The 16,272-nt window shown below is 44.0% G+C and overlaps 1 protein-coding gene across 2 annotated transcripts; it reads left to right on the top strand.

The window, feature by feature from the left end:
* Positions 1 to 566: 566 nt before the first annotated feature.
* On the top strand, positions 567 to 13,544 carry LOC311240241 (small ribosomal subunit protein uS2). 2 transcript variants are annotated; one of them, XM_084328789.1, is made up of 8 exons: positions 567 to 617; positions 1,878 to 2,049; positions 8,337 to 8,455; positions 9,542 to 9,787; positions 11,591 to 11,719; positions 12,911 to 13,070; positions 13,218 to 13,274; positions 13,395 to 13,544. In XM_084328789.1, exons 2-8 carry the CDS (start codon positions 1,917 to 1,919, stop codon positions 13,487 to 13,489), a joined length of 939 nt encoding a protein of 312 aa, XP_084184915.1. In that variant the 5' UTR covers positions 567 to 617; positions 1,878 to 1,916; the 3' UTR covers positions 13,490 to 13,544. The 2 variants fall into 2 exon arrangements, with proteins under 2 accessions (XP_084184915.1, XP_084184916.1); XM_084328790.1 differs by having other exon boundaries at positions 13,218 to 13,259.
* Positions 13,545 to 16,272: the final 2,728 nt, after the last annotated feature.

The raw sequence follows: 16,272 nt of genomic DNA on the forward strand, positions 1-16,272 counted from the left end.
GTGTATGTCATATGTTATGATGAATTGAAAATGGGCGACCCTGATGTAAACAAGACAAAAGTCTTTCTCTGGTCTGCATTGAGCTGTACTGTATTGTACCCATTCTGCAATCTGTTAATAAAGTTTTCAATCAATCAATCCCTCTCTCCTCACCGCCCGCACGCGTGATATTTTTCCGTAGCCGCATTTCTGGCAGACGCTCTCTGATTGGCCGACGCCAGTTTCTACACTGGTTAAGTTTAGGCAATCTTCGAAGTTGGTTAAGGTTAGGCACGTTCTTTCGACGGTTAAGCTTAGGCACTCTTTCGAAGTTGGTTAAGGTTAGAGTTTATCTTAGAGCATGGCGATAGAACGCCAGGAAGTTTGCAGGCTGTTTGACGTGTAAATGGCAAAGACACAGCTCGTCACGCTATTGGGCGCACATGTCACATGACCAGAAACGTCTGCCAGAAATGCGGCTACGGAAAGTACAGACGCTCACGAGCTCCATGTAACGCGGAAGTGCAGAACAACAACCAATCACAAACTTGGAAACTTTAGTATATATACTACGTCATTTCCTCCCATAAGCCTCTTCTCTACCGTGTGCCTAGACTTCCATACGGCGTTGTTTCGTGGTGAGTTTAAAGTGTATTTTTTCTCTTCTAGAAACACCAAAGGTCACTGGAAGAAATTCAATTAAACAAAATAACCCAATAAGGATATCACACACTAGCCCCTACACAGTAAATGGAGTTACATGACCTTGGTTTTCCCATAGAAAAGTATACGCCAATGCTAAGATACATTGTAGCCACTGCCACGCGCCTGACTTGTCAGAACCCTGTCCCCCGCGCGCCTCATTGCAACTCGCTTGTAAACCCGTTCATCTCTATGATCCAAACTATTCATACCGACCCCATTCTTTCCCGTTAATGCTCTGAAATGAGGACTACTAACCATTATGTTTGTAAAAGCCCATCTTTATGTTTCACTATGAATTGAAAATGGGGGACCCTGATGTAAACAAGACTAAAGTCTTTCTCTGGTCTGCATCCCAAAATGGTGTCATGTAACGGGAGATGGTTCATTCATTGATTTTAAACTGGTGGTCAATGAGATTGATGTCATTCTCGTGTACCAATTTGTGCCAACATTCAGGTACCCTCTGACACAAATAAAATGCAGTAAGGCTCAGGCATTCTGTATTGCTTTCAAGTATGTAGTTGCAAGTAAGAAGGATATATCATATATACATGTTTTGAATCCCTTTAACAAACTTAAAAATAAATAAACCTGAGGGAGGTTGTTTTTCGTATTGGCTATATTTCGAGGGGGATGACATTACCTCTTGATATTGAGGGGCACATGTCTGCTGCATCCCCCTACGCCTATGGGCCTTAAGGCTGTCCCGAAGCCTGTTTTTGGCATTCGAACTTCGTCAGGGTTTTTCGAATGGACGTTTGAACCATCGTAAAAATATATATAACTTTTAATTTTTTATAAATCTCCTCAAACTAATCCTCAATTTGAATAAAGTGATCAATCTGGATTAAATGAGTTTTATTTATTTATTAAATCAACTTTCTTTAATGAATATAACTCATCACTTTCTTAATACTATAATATTAGTGTAGCCATCTTTATCTGCAACTGAAGAGAAACCCCATTGGTTTAAACGGAATGATTAGACAAACATTAAAAAAAATTATAAAGAATTTGAATGTTTATTTAGAAGAATGCCAACTTAACGAATGAAGGTTCGAACGTTTGGCCTCAGCCCTAATGGGCATATTATTAGGAAATTAATACAGCATCATATGAATAACCTTACCATTATGCTGGCTTAGCGGGATATATTGACTGCGACCTAACCCAGGCTCTTCTCCATCCTCTAGCTCTCCCGTCTAAACCGTTACGCAGGGAAAGCTCTCAAGATGTCCGGAGGTCTGGATGTCCTTCAGATGAAGGAGGAGGATGTGCTGAAGTTCCTGGCAGCGTCCACCCACCTGGGAGGCACCAACATGGACTTCCAGATGGAGGACTACATCTACAAGAGAAAAAGTGATGGTGAGTGTCGACATGCACTGTAAACATGGACACCTGTGTCCTGGCATCACAGTCGCAGTAGTTTTATTTAGATCCGCAGCCGAGCGCTTCCACATTTACCTTGCTCTTGTGTAGGGAAGAGTGGAACTAAATGCTCAAACCACTGCAGATAAAGGGCCTTCATGAAAGTGAATCAGCCTACACCAAAACTTGCAAACATTAATTTAGTGTGACTAAATTTATTTGAATATGGGCACCAGTGATGTCATCGGGGACATTGAATCCAGTGTTGTGTTGCGGTTACATTAGGGCCAAAACTATTCGTTTCATTTAGCTTTTCATAACGCTGCGTATTGGCAGGCAAGTTGGACGTCGTTTTGTCTCGTGAGCACAGAGTGATGTATATACATGTAGTACAATGCCAAAGCAGTAGGTGGCGATGTAGTTCAAACATGAAGGCCATTTTCAACCAATCAGGTTGAAAAATACACTTCCTGCTAAAAAACAACAAAGCCACCATCTTTAAATACCTCGCATGAGCCATTTAGCAACATAGCATTTATTTTTCAGCAAGAAATAAAGTGCAATAAACAAACGGATACATTCACTGTTCTGCCTCATTTGTTGATGAAAACAAAACCAATTTACCACCAAGAGCGGAGAGTTTAGTCTCACAAAAAGATCGCCGATTTTGTTAGCTTACGTGCTAACGTGATTGAGATATGCCATTATAATAGTATAGCATTGTGGCTATCGTACATTAACCTAGTAACGTTAATGCTAGTGGAATGAATGGATGAGAACGTTATTTAACAGATTGCAGAATGGGTACAATACGGCTCAATACAAACAATTGTTAAAGGAAAACTCCAACATTTTGGGAAATTAGCTTATTTAACATCTTCCCTGGAGTTCGACAAGAAGATGCATACCTTTTTTGTCTCTGTATGCATAGGCTTAGGGAACGCCCGCACCGTTAGCGTAGCTTAGCTTCATCACTGGAAGTCGGTCAGACCTTTACCCTGAAGTTCCCTACAGTCACGAAATACAACTCAAACGTTCCTGTAAACATGTTGTGACCTGTGTGTTTACCACGTGGAGAAATAAAAAATAATTGAATTCAACATTTAAGTTTTCTAAGCAAATATACTCGGAACAATTTTTTGCCTAACCACTCCTCTCTGGGCTCAGTGATTTCACGTCACCAGTGCTACTTTCTAACGTGAGGCCAGTGTTTGTTTACATTTTATTTCATTCAAAGGATCCGAACCGATTGAAGTTTATGGATACCATGACTGGTAAGTTTTAAGGGGCTAGCGTTACACAATAAATTAGTTATAATAATACCACGAGTGCGGATTCACTCGCCCAAACCCTGTAGCTGTGCATCGCAGTCATGAAAGGGGCTAACTAGGTCGATAATCCAGCAACGTTGTGACTGTCCTATTCGCTAACGTTAGACGGATGGAATACAGCCTTCCATCTAAAAACATAAATGAGAACTTACCACAGTCATGGTATCCATAAAATTAAATCTGTTCGGATCCTTTGAATGAAATGAAAATGTAAACAAACTCTGGCCTCACGTTAGAAAGTAGCACTGGTGACGTGAAATCACTGAGCCCATAGAGGAGTGGTTCGGCAAAAAATTGTTCAGAGTATTATTTGCTTAGAAAACGTAAATGTCGAATAATTAATTTCTCCACGTGGTAATAAATACACGGGTCACAACATGTTTATAGGAACATTGGAGTGTATGGGCGGCTACGTGGCGTAGTGGGCAAGGCGCTCACCACGAAATGCTGGAGACGCTGGGCTCGTCAGTTCGAGCCCAGCGCTCCACATTTGCTTTCAGTCAGGCCACGTGAGCGGATCGGCGCGGCCGAGAAATCCGCTCTTCGCTCTTTAAAGCTTGGTCCGCTCCGCTAATCACTCATGTTGACCCCGCCCCCAAGTCGCTCTCCGCTCGCTCCCCGCTCACCTTGAATCGAGCGCTCCCCGCGCCAGATCGCTCGGCAGTTTTTTTTTTCTTTTTTTCGAGCATGGTGTAAATGAGCTCAAACTACAACAGTCTACACCCCCTGGGCCCCTTAACAATTGTTTGTATTGAGCCGCATTGTAATTGTAGCCATTCTGCAATGTTAAATAACGTTGTTTTCATTCACTATCTCTATTAAGCGATGATAGGCTAGCCGAGCCACAATGCTATGGCCGCTGCCATTAACGTTAGCATGTAAGCTAACGTCAACAACAATGGCGTCGATACTTTTTCAACTGGAGTGAGTGTGGGCGTCTCTACAGTGACAAAGCCTGAACGAACAGCCTATCACAGGTTCACCCTTCTCATTGGTTGAAAATGGCCTTCATGTTTGTACATCGCCATCTGTTGCTTTGGCATTGTACTGCATGTATATATTACATCAGTGTTAAACCACTGAGCGGCCTGGAGTGGATTGGAGCGGAGGAGAACTCTCGCTCCGGACGTCGCGCCGACTCATTTTAAAACCCACTCCTCGCTCACGTCAAAACCGGCCGCTCCGCGCCCCGCGCCGCTCACGCTCCGATCCGCTCACATGCACTGCTTTCAGTTTAGCTGGTTGTCCGTACTAATACACATTGGCCGTATTAGGGGGTGGGAAACTGATGGGTGGGGATCGGGCGTGGTGGACAGCGACTCCTACAGGTCAGTTGGTGCGCCTGCGCAGTAGAATCAGGAAGTGTCGGGGGCAGCGTGAGCCTCCCACGCGTTACTCCTCGCCACTGAGATCGAGCTGCGCAGGTGAAAAGATGCGACTGCTGTTACCTCAAGTACCGGAGGCCTGTACGTTAATGCCAAGCAAGCAGTGCAAAAATGCTTCCGCATTCGTCACCGCACGCTAGTGCGGTAAAGCGCCCTTCTTTTCAGACAAATGCTACCGTGCGTGCACCGGCGGCGGCGTGCTCGCTCAGGTGCGTGCGTGCGCCGGCGTGCTCGCGCGAGGTGCCCGCGCATGCGACACGAGCGGAGCTCAATATATATAAGTCACCGCCCCTTATTCAGTATCCAACAAATAGCTCAATTGGCTAGGACACATGGCTGTGGATCCTATGGCTTGTTTGCTGGCGAGTTCGAATCCCATCGAAAATATTTTTTAACGTGATTTTTTTTTAACGTGTATTCTTTCGCCGATTAAGGTTAGGCATTGTTTCGGAGTTGGTTAAGGTTAGAACGGTTAAGTTTAGGCGCTGTTAAGGAGCTGGTTAAGGTTAGAGTTTGTCAAAGAGAATGGCAATATAATTTCTATGGTTAAGGTTAAGGTTAGGCATTGTTTCGGAGTTGGTTAAGGTTAGAACGGTTAAGTTTAGGCGCTGTTAAGGAGCTGGTTAAGGTTAGAGTTTGTCAAAGAGAATGGCAATAGACAGCCTATTTCCGCGAAAATGAAAGGCGCATTACTGCATGCTACTACGGTAAATTTTTGCACTGCTTGCTTGGCATAAAGCTACACGCGTACCGGAGGGCACTTGTGCTATGTATGACTTAGTCCACATTGCAGCCGGCTTGTGGGAGGCAAGAAACGGCGTCCGTGACAGGGGAGGGTTGAATTGGATGATACGAAATTGGGATGGGAGAAAATATAGAAAATGGGAGAAAGTGGATAAAAAAAAAGGAACATTAGAGTGTCGTTCGTGACTGTAGGGAACTTCAGGGTAAAGGTCTGACCCACTTCCAGTGATGAAGCTAAGCTATGCTAACGGTGCAGGCCTAAGCCTAATGCATGCAGATGGACAAAAAAGATATGTATCTTGTCTAACTCCAGGGAAGATGTTAAAGGAAAACTCCATTTTGGGAAATTAGCTTATTTAACACTGAGTGCCACGCCGGGTTTTCCTTTTTACCCCCTTGATTCCACGGCCAATGTTAACGTTAATATCGCCTAATCTATGTTTTAAATTATGGCTATGTGTCTAATCTGCCCATCGCTTATCAAATAATCATTTTCCAGTCAACATTGGCAAGGCAGATTGTATTTTTATCGCTTCATTTCCGTTTGATAGCATTTTGAAAATCACCCGTTTTCCGGGGGAAAACAACCCATTCTATGATCTCCTTTTACTGGAATATTCCAGAACGTTATCATTTGTCGGTCTATTTATGAATCGTTTTCAAATAAATGCTAGATGATCGATAGTATATGTGCGCACGCTCGTGCCGTGCGCTGATAATTGCTGCTATTATTTCCTCATGGCTTTTACAGTCAAAACAGCTATATCACATATAGTGGAAACGCTTATATCTCCGTGAAAACGAGTCTGATTATCCTAAATTCCTTACCTGACATCAGATGGTATCCAAATGGTATATTCCAATTCCTGATCACCATTCGAAAAAATCGATAAGTGTATTGATCCAATGTGTGTACAGTAGAACACATGATTCCCCGCGGCTCAGAGGCTCCAGAATGAACTCTGGTAACCAGTGGTGCAGTGCTGGTATAACTCGGTATAACGGCGTTATACCTCGGTCACTGAGGCTGAAGTACGCGCAATCGCTTTTTACATGGCATTATCCAACCGGACTCCCGGAGAAGCATGCAGCTGCAGAGCCGCAGAGCCAGCGGCGCTCTCTGGGCCGCGCTGTGAGGCAATAGTATCCAGCTGCAGGACGAGAGCAGCCAAAAAAACTGTGCATGCACGCGCGTGGAGCGTTTGACCTACTGTCAATTTGCCACTGCACCACTGCTGGTAACCCCGGCTGCATCAGTGAGAAGTAAAATGTGGAGTCAGAAATCCGTTCTCCCATTCACTTTCATTGAGTCCATTCCAAAAGGGTGATTTACCATCTGGGAGACGATAGGGGGCGCTTTTTTCACATCTGATCGCCGGCGGTTCCTGGATCTCCAACGGTAGGCTCGCGTGATGCAATATGATTTCAGGTTGCTAAAAAAAAAAAAAAAAAAAAATTCTCGGGCCTGGCACTCAACGGTCGGGGCGTAAACCCGAATATTCTCGGGCGTGGCACGCAAAGTGTTAAGGGGATGCAGACTGTTGTAGTTTGGACTGGGTTCCTTATAACAATAACTTGACAACACATGAGCTTAGTTTAGCCGCAGCTACAGGGAATCTGAGGAGGACGCAGCTGATATCCTGTGTAGCCTCCCCATATGGCCGGTTGGTGTCGGGAGACGGTTAATTATATTAATTATAGCGCGATATTGCAAGTGACTCCCAGAAATAGTTCTGATGTTTGGACTAATGGACTGAGTCGAGGTCCAGCCAGGGGAGAATTTGGCGTGGGCATGAACGGCTCCGTTTCTGACTCGCGCAAATTACATGGCACTGTTGGGGAGTTTTCAAAACAAACACCCTTTCAGCGTTGCTGCTAGGAAAACGCGGTTTCCTGCCAAAACGGCGTTTCCTTTTAACTTGGACATGCAAACGTAATCATTCAAAAATACAACATTGCTGTTTTCACCCAGTGTAACCAAGGCCTTAATTACAACTATTAAATGTTAAGGTAGCAGTCTCTTCAAGACGAGGTCTTGCTATCTTCATCTACATCATTTCAGTGCTGTAATTAACACGGCACAACTGTGCAAAACTTCTTAAGAGTTTTTATTTTTGAAGTACCTCTTTAAGGCAAGCTAAAGATGTGATTGGAACCCCTTCCCCCAGGGGCGTAATTATGGGGGAGGACACGGGATACATGTCCCCTGCATGTTTTCAAAAGGCAGTTATTGTCCCCTGCATGTTTTTACCGTCCAAAACAATGTTACACGATAATAAACGTGACATGACGCAGCACTAAGACCACACGGAAAGCGGCTGCTTGTCTCATCTCTGAGCTCAGGTCTGACGACCTGACTGAGCCATTGTCATGCAAAGAAAGGTAGCCAGGTGAGCACCCGGCGGGACGAGTCGCATTTCTGTGTGCACGCGCTAAGTACCGACCACAGCTGTCTTTGCATAACAACAGCCATGTCGTCAGGTGTGCTCAATAGCACCCACCCCCGTGACCTACAACTCTACGCAACAGACTACGCCCCCAAATGTGTCCCCTCCACCATTGAAAACAAAATTACGCCCTTGCCCTACCCCCATGTATATTGTGTAAAATTGGATAATCTGAAACTAGGCAAACTATACCAAACTGACTAGTTCTACTGCCCTCTGGTGTTTACGTCCACCTCTCTCGGTCCTCAGGTGTGTACATCGTCACTAGTTCTACTGCCCTCTGGTGTTTACATCCACCTCTCTCGGTCCTCAGGTGTGTACATTGTCACTAGTTCTACTGCCCTCTGGTGTTTACATCCACCTCTCTCGGTCCACAGGTGTGTACATCGTCAACTTGAGGAAGACCTGGGAGAAGCTGCTCCTGGCGGCGAGGGCCATCGTTGCCATCGAGAACCCGGCTGACGTCTGCGTCATCTCCTCCAGAAACACTGGACAGGTGGGACCCCCCCCCCTCCCGACTAACAGCCGCAGTATGTGACCACTGCGCCACCTAATGAGAAAAAAGCTGGGACTACAATATACCACCGCAATCCGGTATTTAAGTGTGTCGGAGCGTTTAGTAACATTGTTCTCCTTAGTTAAAGGATAAAGCCAGTGTAATTTAATGTTTTTCTTACAGTCAACATGGCATATGAAAACACCTAAATTTACAAGTGTGGTCCATCTAGCCAAGACCAGATGTCGCTCGTATCCAGAAGTCAGACCTTAATTGTTTTATATATTTTTTTTTAAACAAGATGCAGAAATTTGTTAAACAGAATTCATCATTGCAATGAACATTGTACATTTTTCCTGGGCTAGAGTGTAATTGCCTCATTGGGGACTGCTGTAGATCGATGGAACCTGTCCTTTTGAAGGACAAAAGAAGAAAAAAAAATTATAGAAAAAAAAGTCATAAAAATGGACTAGGTTGACTAAGACCAAACTGACGAGTAATGGACTAAGATGGGTGCAGCCCTAATAACGTCTGTCAACCTATTTTGTGGCAGGTTATTGGAAGTGAAAGTCTATTACCAATACTTGATTGAAATAGAATGTTTTTGGAAAATGTAATGTTAAAGTGAACTATAGACATTGTGAATGTTTTGCACACCGTTAGAGCCCGACGCTGTCCTGTCTGTGCGGTGTTGGGTGTAGGACGTGTGCTACAGAAACGCAAGGCTTATCTCCTCTCACCTCTGTTCTACACAGGGGGAAGTGGGTGTAGGTTTTGCTACACTTTTTTTCCCCCAACTTGTAGACAATTGTAAAAAAAAAAAATTAAGCACATTTTGTTTTGTAATAACTACAATGCCTTTTATCATACATTGACATTTAAAGCTGTTTGCATTTTTTTGCATACAATGGGAACATAGGGCTTCCTGTTTGAGAGCATCTAAGCTAGACTATTGATGGTATATAAGAAATGCACTGTAGCTTTTGGTCTTTTGTAGGCTATGTTGAAGAAAAGACAATTACACTGGCCTTATATCAATGTCTAAGATCTGTCATATCCTGACCCGTTTTCTTTTTGTCGTCACAGAGAGCTGTCCTCAAGTTCGCCTCTTCCACCGGTGCCTCCACCTTCCAAGGTCGTTTCACCCCTGGAACCTTCACCAATCAGATCCAGGCAGCGTTCAGGGAGCCCCGCCTCCTGATCGTGACTGACCCCCGCGCTGACCACCAGCCGCTGACCGAGGCCTCATACGTCAACATTCCAACCATCGCCATGTGCAACACTGACTCCCCTCTCAGATACGTGGACATCGCCATCCCCTGCAACAACAAGGTAAGGGCCGGGTGCTTTATGAAGCCTACGGGCTGCCCTCGACCTAAAGGAATTATTAGTCAACTAATGGTCATAGATTTTGTCGACTAATTCGATTAGCTGATTTAATCGACAATTCTGTAAAATCATGCAGAAAGACTCCTTGAAACCTCATGCTTATCAGATTTCTCAAACATTTCTTCAGTATCGGGGGGGGGGAAAAAAGCATACAAATGAACTAGGGATGCCCCGATCACGTTTTTTGCCACCGATACCGATCACCGATCGTCGTGAGCCATATCGGCCGATACCGATCCGATACCGATTGTTTTTGATTAAAAAGAAATTAAAAATTATTTTATATAACGTTTTTTTTTTTTTTTTATATATATATTATATAATTAGACTTGTACTTGTATTATCTGCGAGACATCGCCACCACGCAACAAGTCAAAATGCTCACTATCTGCAAACAGCTCCACTGTCTGTGTGTACTCTAGTAGCCCAGCTCCAAAAAGGATTCTCCGGCGCTGCAGCGGGACCCCATTGGTAACGTTAAGTGCTTTGGTCATTTCACATTCAGCAAGCCCTCAGCTCGAATACGCATTAAATCAATGTTATAAGACATTGATATCAAGAGCTATCTGTAGCTACTGCTAGCCGGCTAGATGACGTTAAGACAGAACTTTAGTTCAATGGGACATTTCGTTTTGAACAGTAAACGAACGTCAGCTAACGCAAGCTAACTGAGGTATGAACATGAACTACTAGACTTTCTGGATCATTTGTTGATATCAGGAGCTATCGGTAGCTAGCCGGCTAAATACCGTTAGACAATGCCTACTAAACGTGAATAGTTGACTGGGTAATTTTGTTTAAACAGTAACGATAGCTAGGTAGCTAACGTTAGCGCAGGTCGAATGCAGTGCACTACAGACTCGAGCAGAGGAGCCGCACCTCTTTGTTTACAAACTCTACACGGGGGCGGGCGGGGCTAGGGAGGAGGAGCAGCGGCAGTTTGCAGGTCGTGTGTGTCTGAGACGGACAGCGAGTGAGAGCTTCGCTTGATCGGTTTCCGCTATCGGCGAATATGACTAATTATCGGAATTCACAGATTGCATATTTATACTGAGTATCGGCCGATAACGATCGGTGGCCGATCGATCGGGGCATCCCTAAAATGAACTAAAAATCTTGGTTGACTAAAGACCAAACCAACAGTATAATGAACTAAAAGGGGTGCAGCCCTAATATCGTCGGTCACCCTATTATGTGGCAAGTTATTGAAGTGCAAGTCTGTTATTACCAATACTTAATTGAAATGGAATGTTTTGCATAAATTGTTTCTGTTTAATTTGTGAACTATAGACATTGTATACTTTTTTGCACACCGTTAGAGCCCGACGCTGTCCTGTCTGTGCAGTGTTGGGTGTAGGACGTGTGCTACAGAAACGCAAGGCTTATCTCCTCTCACCTCTCTGTTCTACACAGGGGGAAGTGGGTATAGGTTTTGCTACACAAAAAACATTGTTCAACTTGTAGACATAATATAGGAATAGTGGGGGCAAGTTTGGGTCCAGTATTGAGCACGATTTCTTAAGCCAGCAGCCACGAAACTGGCTCAAGTCATTTAGATCCCAGATTGTGGAAAAATAGGAATTACCCTTCTAGTCGATTCGGGACCTTGTCAATTCCATCTGGTAATATGTGCCAATACCAGCCATATCGGTTATGTTTGAGGCTAAAAGAGAGACTGTTGAAAAAGCTTGTGGCTTTTCCACACTACTTTAGATGGTCCATCCATGTCTGTTGTTTGTGTTCCAGGGTCACCACTCTGTGGGTCTGATGTGGTGGATGCTGGCCAGGGAGGTGCTGAGGATGAGGGGCACAATCTCCAGGGAGCACCCCTGGGAGGTCATGCCTGATCTCTTCTTCTACAGGGATCCAGAGGAGGTAAGCCTACACAGCAGTGTTTCTCACAGGTTCTGCGGTTATACAGTATGTGGTGCTGGCTGGGACGGGCGGTATACTGCAGTTATGTGGTGCTGGCAGTATAGACTGGCGGTATACTGTGAATCACCTCAAAGAAATATGTTGGTTTTTATGAACACATGTTAGAATTGTATATAGTCATCTTGCTTTTATTTTATGCTATTTTTATTTTATATCATAATGGATGCTGCTACCATCGAGGAATTACAACAAAGCGAAAAAGAAGAAAAAAATGTTTGCTGTAAAAGTTACCGAATATGTGACTATGAAAGGAATCTGAACTAATGGTCATAGATTTCATAATTCTGTAAAATCATGCAGAAAGACCTTGAAATCTCATCTTATCAGAGATTTCTCAGAAGAAGAGAAATTTAGTATAGGAAAAAAAGCATACAAATGGACTAGGAGAATCTTGGTTGACTAAGACCAAACTGACCGAGTAATGGACTAGGAGGGGTGCAGCCCTAATGACGTCTGTCATCCTATTTTGTGGCAGGTTATTTGAAGTCCAAGTCTGTTATTACCAATAGTTGATTGAAATAGAATGTTTTGGGAAAATGTAATGTTAAAGTGAACTATAGACATTGTGAATAATGTTTTGCACACCGTTAGAGCCCGACGCTGTCCTGTCTGTGCAGTGTTGGGTGTAGGACGTGTGCTACAGAAACGCAAGGCTTATCTCCTCTCACCTCTCTGTTCTACAGGGGGAAGTGGGTATAGGTTTTGCTACACAAAAAAATATTGTTCAACTTGTAGACGGTTGTGCTTTTATGGATTTTTGCAGGTTTAAATCTACGTCACTGTCGGGCAGTTATGTGGTGCTGGCAGTATACTGTGAAGCACCTCAAAGAAATGTTTTTATTAACTTTAAATCAATAAATACTCCCGTTTCTCTTCCTCGCCTAAGTGTACCAGATACCTATTTTTACCTATACCCATTTGAGCACCTTGGTGTTTTGCAAAGTAGCGTCAGATACTGGTTCATATTGTGGTGGGCCGTCACAAGTGTGTATGGGAAATGCAGCACTGTCCCAACTACTCTAACTGTCCACATACAGTATGATGGCCTGGGTGCACCTGTCCCTTTGATCACCGTTCAGATGTCTTGCCATTTGTCTCACATGCCATGTGCTGCACGTCCCTATCCTGCAGATTGAGAAGGAGGAGCAGGCTTTGGCAGAGAAGGCAGTTGGAAAGGAGGATTTCCAGGGAGAGTGGACCGCGCCAGCCGCTGAGTTCACGCAGCCCGAGGTGGCCGACTGGTCTGAGGGCGTGGCCGTTCCATCCGTACCCATCCAGCAGTTCCCTGCAGGTAAGAACTACTCCCGTGGAGCTGCTCAGTGGCCGACGTTGTCGGACTGTGGTGGTACTGGGCATGTCCCAGGTGTGAATGTATGCAACCGTGTGTGAAGCAGGGTGTTGCTGAAAAAGAGCCTAACTTGGGTCCCGTCTCTTACAGTGGCTGCCCCTGCCAAGCCTGCTGCAGCTACTGCCCCTGGAGGTGAGGTCTTCTCAGGTGAGACTGCCTGTATTTAGATTAAAAGTCACCATAAGCATTCAAAATGTTGCTCTCTAAACCGCTACGTACCCTTTGCCACTCGTCACTGAACATGTATCCCCGTTGCTCCTTTTGCAGAGGACTGGAGTACCCAGCCCGCCACAGAGGATTGGTCTGCTGCCCCCACCGCCCAGGCTTCAGACTGGGGTGGAGCCACCGCCGACTGGTCCTAAAACTCTCACTTTGCCAACAATAAAATTGGTCGTTTTCTGTTTTTTTACAAACTGACCTGTGACTTTGTTGTTATTGAACCACGGATTCAACTCGGGCACACGATGAATAATATGTACAATTTCACAACCGAATAATGTGCGACTATCCCATATTCCTTTGCATTTAATTCATACCTCAATTCCTTGAGGTAAACTGTTCTGTCGAGCACCCCCACTGGTTTTTGGCTTGACTGGTTGACTCTCAAATCGCCAAGGACTTGCATCTTGAGAAGATAATTGTTCAATATGACTTACTCCAGAATCTCATCACTGTATACTGTAGCTGGGAACTGGAGAGTCAAACCTGTGATTGTAATAGTCTTATACATAATCTCATTGGGCTAAATTAATGTCCAATGAATTAAATGGTGAATAAAACTTGTCCCCGTTTTACTGAGGAGAACCGCTGATGTAGGCCATAAAGAAGACTTAAGACCAGCTACTGGATTGTAGCTGATATTTTCATGTTTCTTAAGTGTAGCGTTATTTGTCGAGTTAAGTGGTTATATACATTTGCGTTTAACTGTTACGTTAACTACTGCAGCTAGCAACACTTCCAACATAAGTTTGATAAACCAGCTGTAGGGGAAACTTGTGCAACATGGTTGATGCAGGTCAAATTAAAGTTAACGTTACTTGATTGACCACCGCTGTAACGAGGGAGTGCACTGCAGTGGTCTAACAAAGTTTGACACTGCATCCATCGCCATGTCTAACGCTAGGCTAGTTCCGCTTCAGGCAGACTTGAGGCGATCGCTGCCAGTAATTCCGGGAAAAACGACTATTTTGGAAAACGATTGGGTTCTATGACTTCTAATTTCTGGTGTTGGCTGGACCACATTCTTGCAAGTATAGGCCATAAGGTGTAAACCCTGAACTTGTCTAGAAAATTATTTTTGTTTTCTGAATATTTTTCCATAGACAATGCCTTCATGCACATTGGGTTAAAAGTTCTCCGCAAGATATCCTGATTTGTCAGGGGCCATAAATGTGTATGTATGGTAATTGCAACAAAAAAAATTAACATTTAAAATTAGTTGGAAGACCAAATCTCTGAAATTTACATTTACACATGTACCTAAACATCAGAGTCAAATATTGGTGCATTAGTATACTTGAATGTGAATTTATACCATGATATGCAGCACATTTTTTGCTTTACCTTGTTATTCCCAACCTGCAATATTAAAGATGCTGGTACAATTGTCTAAAGATTGAGGTTGTACACAAACAGTTTAGTGGATAGTATAATGAGAAAGAATAGACTCATGCACTTTTGATCAAGATGGTTAATCAAATTAAAATACTACACCATCCCCTTATAATTTGGAATAATGTCAAACAATTTACAAATCATTAAGTTACCCTTTTTATTTTCTTTAAAAACGGAGCATGCAGGTTCTGGAATTTTGAAATGTATATGATGGTGTGTTGGGCTGCTGCAGCAAGGGCCGGCCAACTTGGGCCAAGGTGTCAATGGCTGGGTGTGGTGACCGTTTAACATTCCAATGTAGGGCCCACAGCCAGGCGGTAACCAATCACGCTGCACCCGTTTGTGTAAACTTGTCTACCAGGTTGCATCCAAAACAAATCTCATTCCTCTCGATACAGTTTACAACAAATTAGCAGATTTGCTCTTGGATGCCCTTTTACAACTCATCACTGTCTAATGTATGACAGATATTACCTACCTGGGTTCCATCCTAGAGGCAAATCTTTCCTGTAACAAAATGGCATCCAATGTAATAAAAGTCAACCAACGAACACAATTTTTGTACCGGATCTCACTGGTAAACAAGAATACCCTGAAGACTCTAGCAGGAGCACTCATTCAAGGGTACTATGACTATGCTTGCACCTCAAAGGCGCTAAAAACAAAATTACAAACATCTCAAAACAAACTGGTTTTTGATTGATAAAGTTTATTAACAGATTGCAGAATGGGTACAGTACAGCTCAATACATACAATTGTTAAGGGGATGCAGACCAGAGAAAGACTTTCGTCTTGTTTACATCAGGGTCCCCCATTTTCAATTCATCATAACATATATGACATACATGACATACAGATAGACTACTGCTACATCTATACATTTATGACATATCAGATTTGCAAATACAGTACCGTTTGTGATACAAAAAGTGTCCAGAAAATACATTTGACGTAGAAACTGTACATTGGAGGAGGTTGGGTGGGTGGGGGCTGTACATTGGAGGGGGGGGTAGGGGGGGTCAGACTACTGCTTGGCCTTACTCCTAGAACCCACCTCACCCCTGCCCACTTTGACAACCTAGGATGGCTTAGAGTAGACGACAGAGTACAGCAACTTGCAATGGGCCTGGTCTACAAGATACACTACACGACCAAGGTACCCATGTACATGTCAAAATACTTCCCAAAGGTCCGTGAATACCACGATCACAACACCAGAGGGAGCTCCACAAATCATGTTAAACCCAGATTCGGCTCAAACAAGGGACTAAACACGTTTCGCAATTATGCCACATCAATGTGGAACGCCCTACCCAAAGCTGTAAAGGAATGTGAATGCCCTACCCACATTCAAAACTGCTCTTAAAGAGCACCTACGGGAGGCTGCAATTCGAAACTGGCCACCGTAAATGCCCAAAACCCCCACCACCTCCTAATAGACAGTCTCATCCCCACCGCATGTATATATTCCCTCCCCGCCGTATGGATATTTCTCTCCCACCCACCCCCTCCCAATGTACAGTCCCCTCC

Source organism: Notolepis coatsorum (assembly GCF_963971535.1).
Source record: "Notolepis coatsorum genome assembly, chromosome: 14".
NCBI classification, from domain to species: domain Eukaryota; kingdom Metazoa; phylum Chordata; class Actinopteri; order Aulopiformes; family Paralepididae; genus Notolepis; species Notolepis coatsorum.

What these genes read in the sequence shown, in the direction of transcription:
- LOC311240241 (XM_084328789.1), top strand. Translation starts at nt 1,917, where the DNA reads ATGTCCGGAGGTCTGGATGTCCTTCAGATGAAGGAGGAGGATGTGCTG. An exon ending in TCTACAGGGATCCAGAGGAG is followed by an intron (nt 11,720 to 12,910) that starts GTAAGCCTACAC and finishes CCTATCCTGCAG; the next exon opens with ATTGAGAAGGAGGAGCAGGC. An exon ending in TGGAGGTGAGGTCTTCTCAG is followed by an intron (nt 13,275 to 13,394) that starts GTGAGACTGCCT and finishes CTCCTTTTGCAG; the next exon opens with AGGACTGGAGTACCCAGCCC.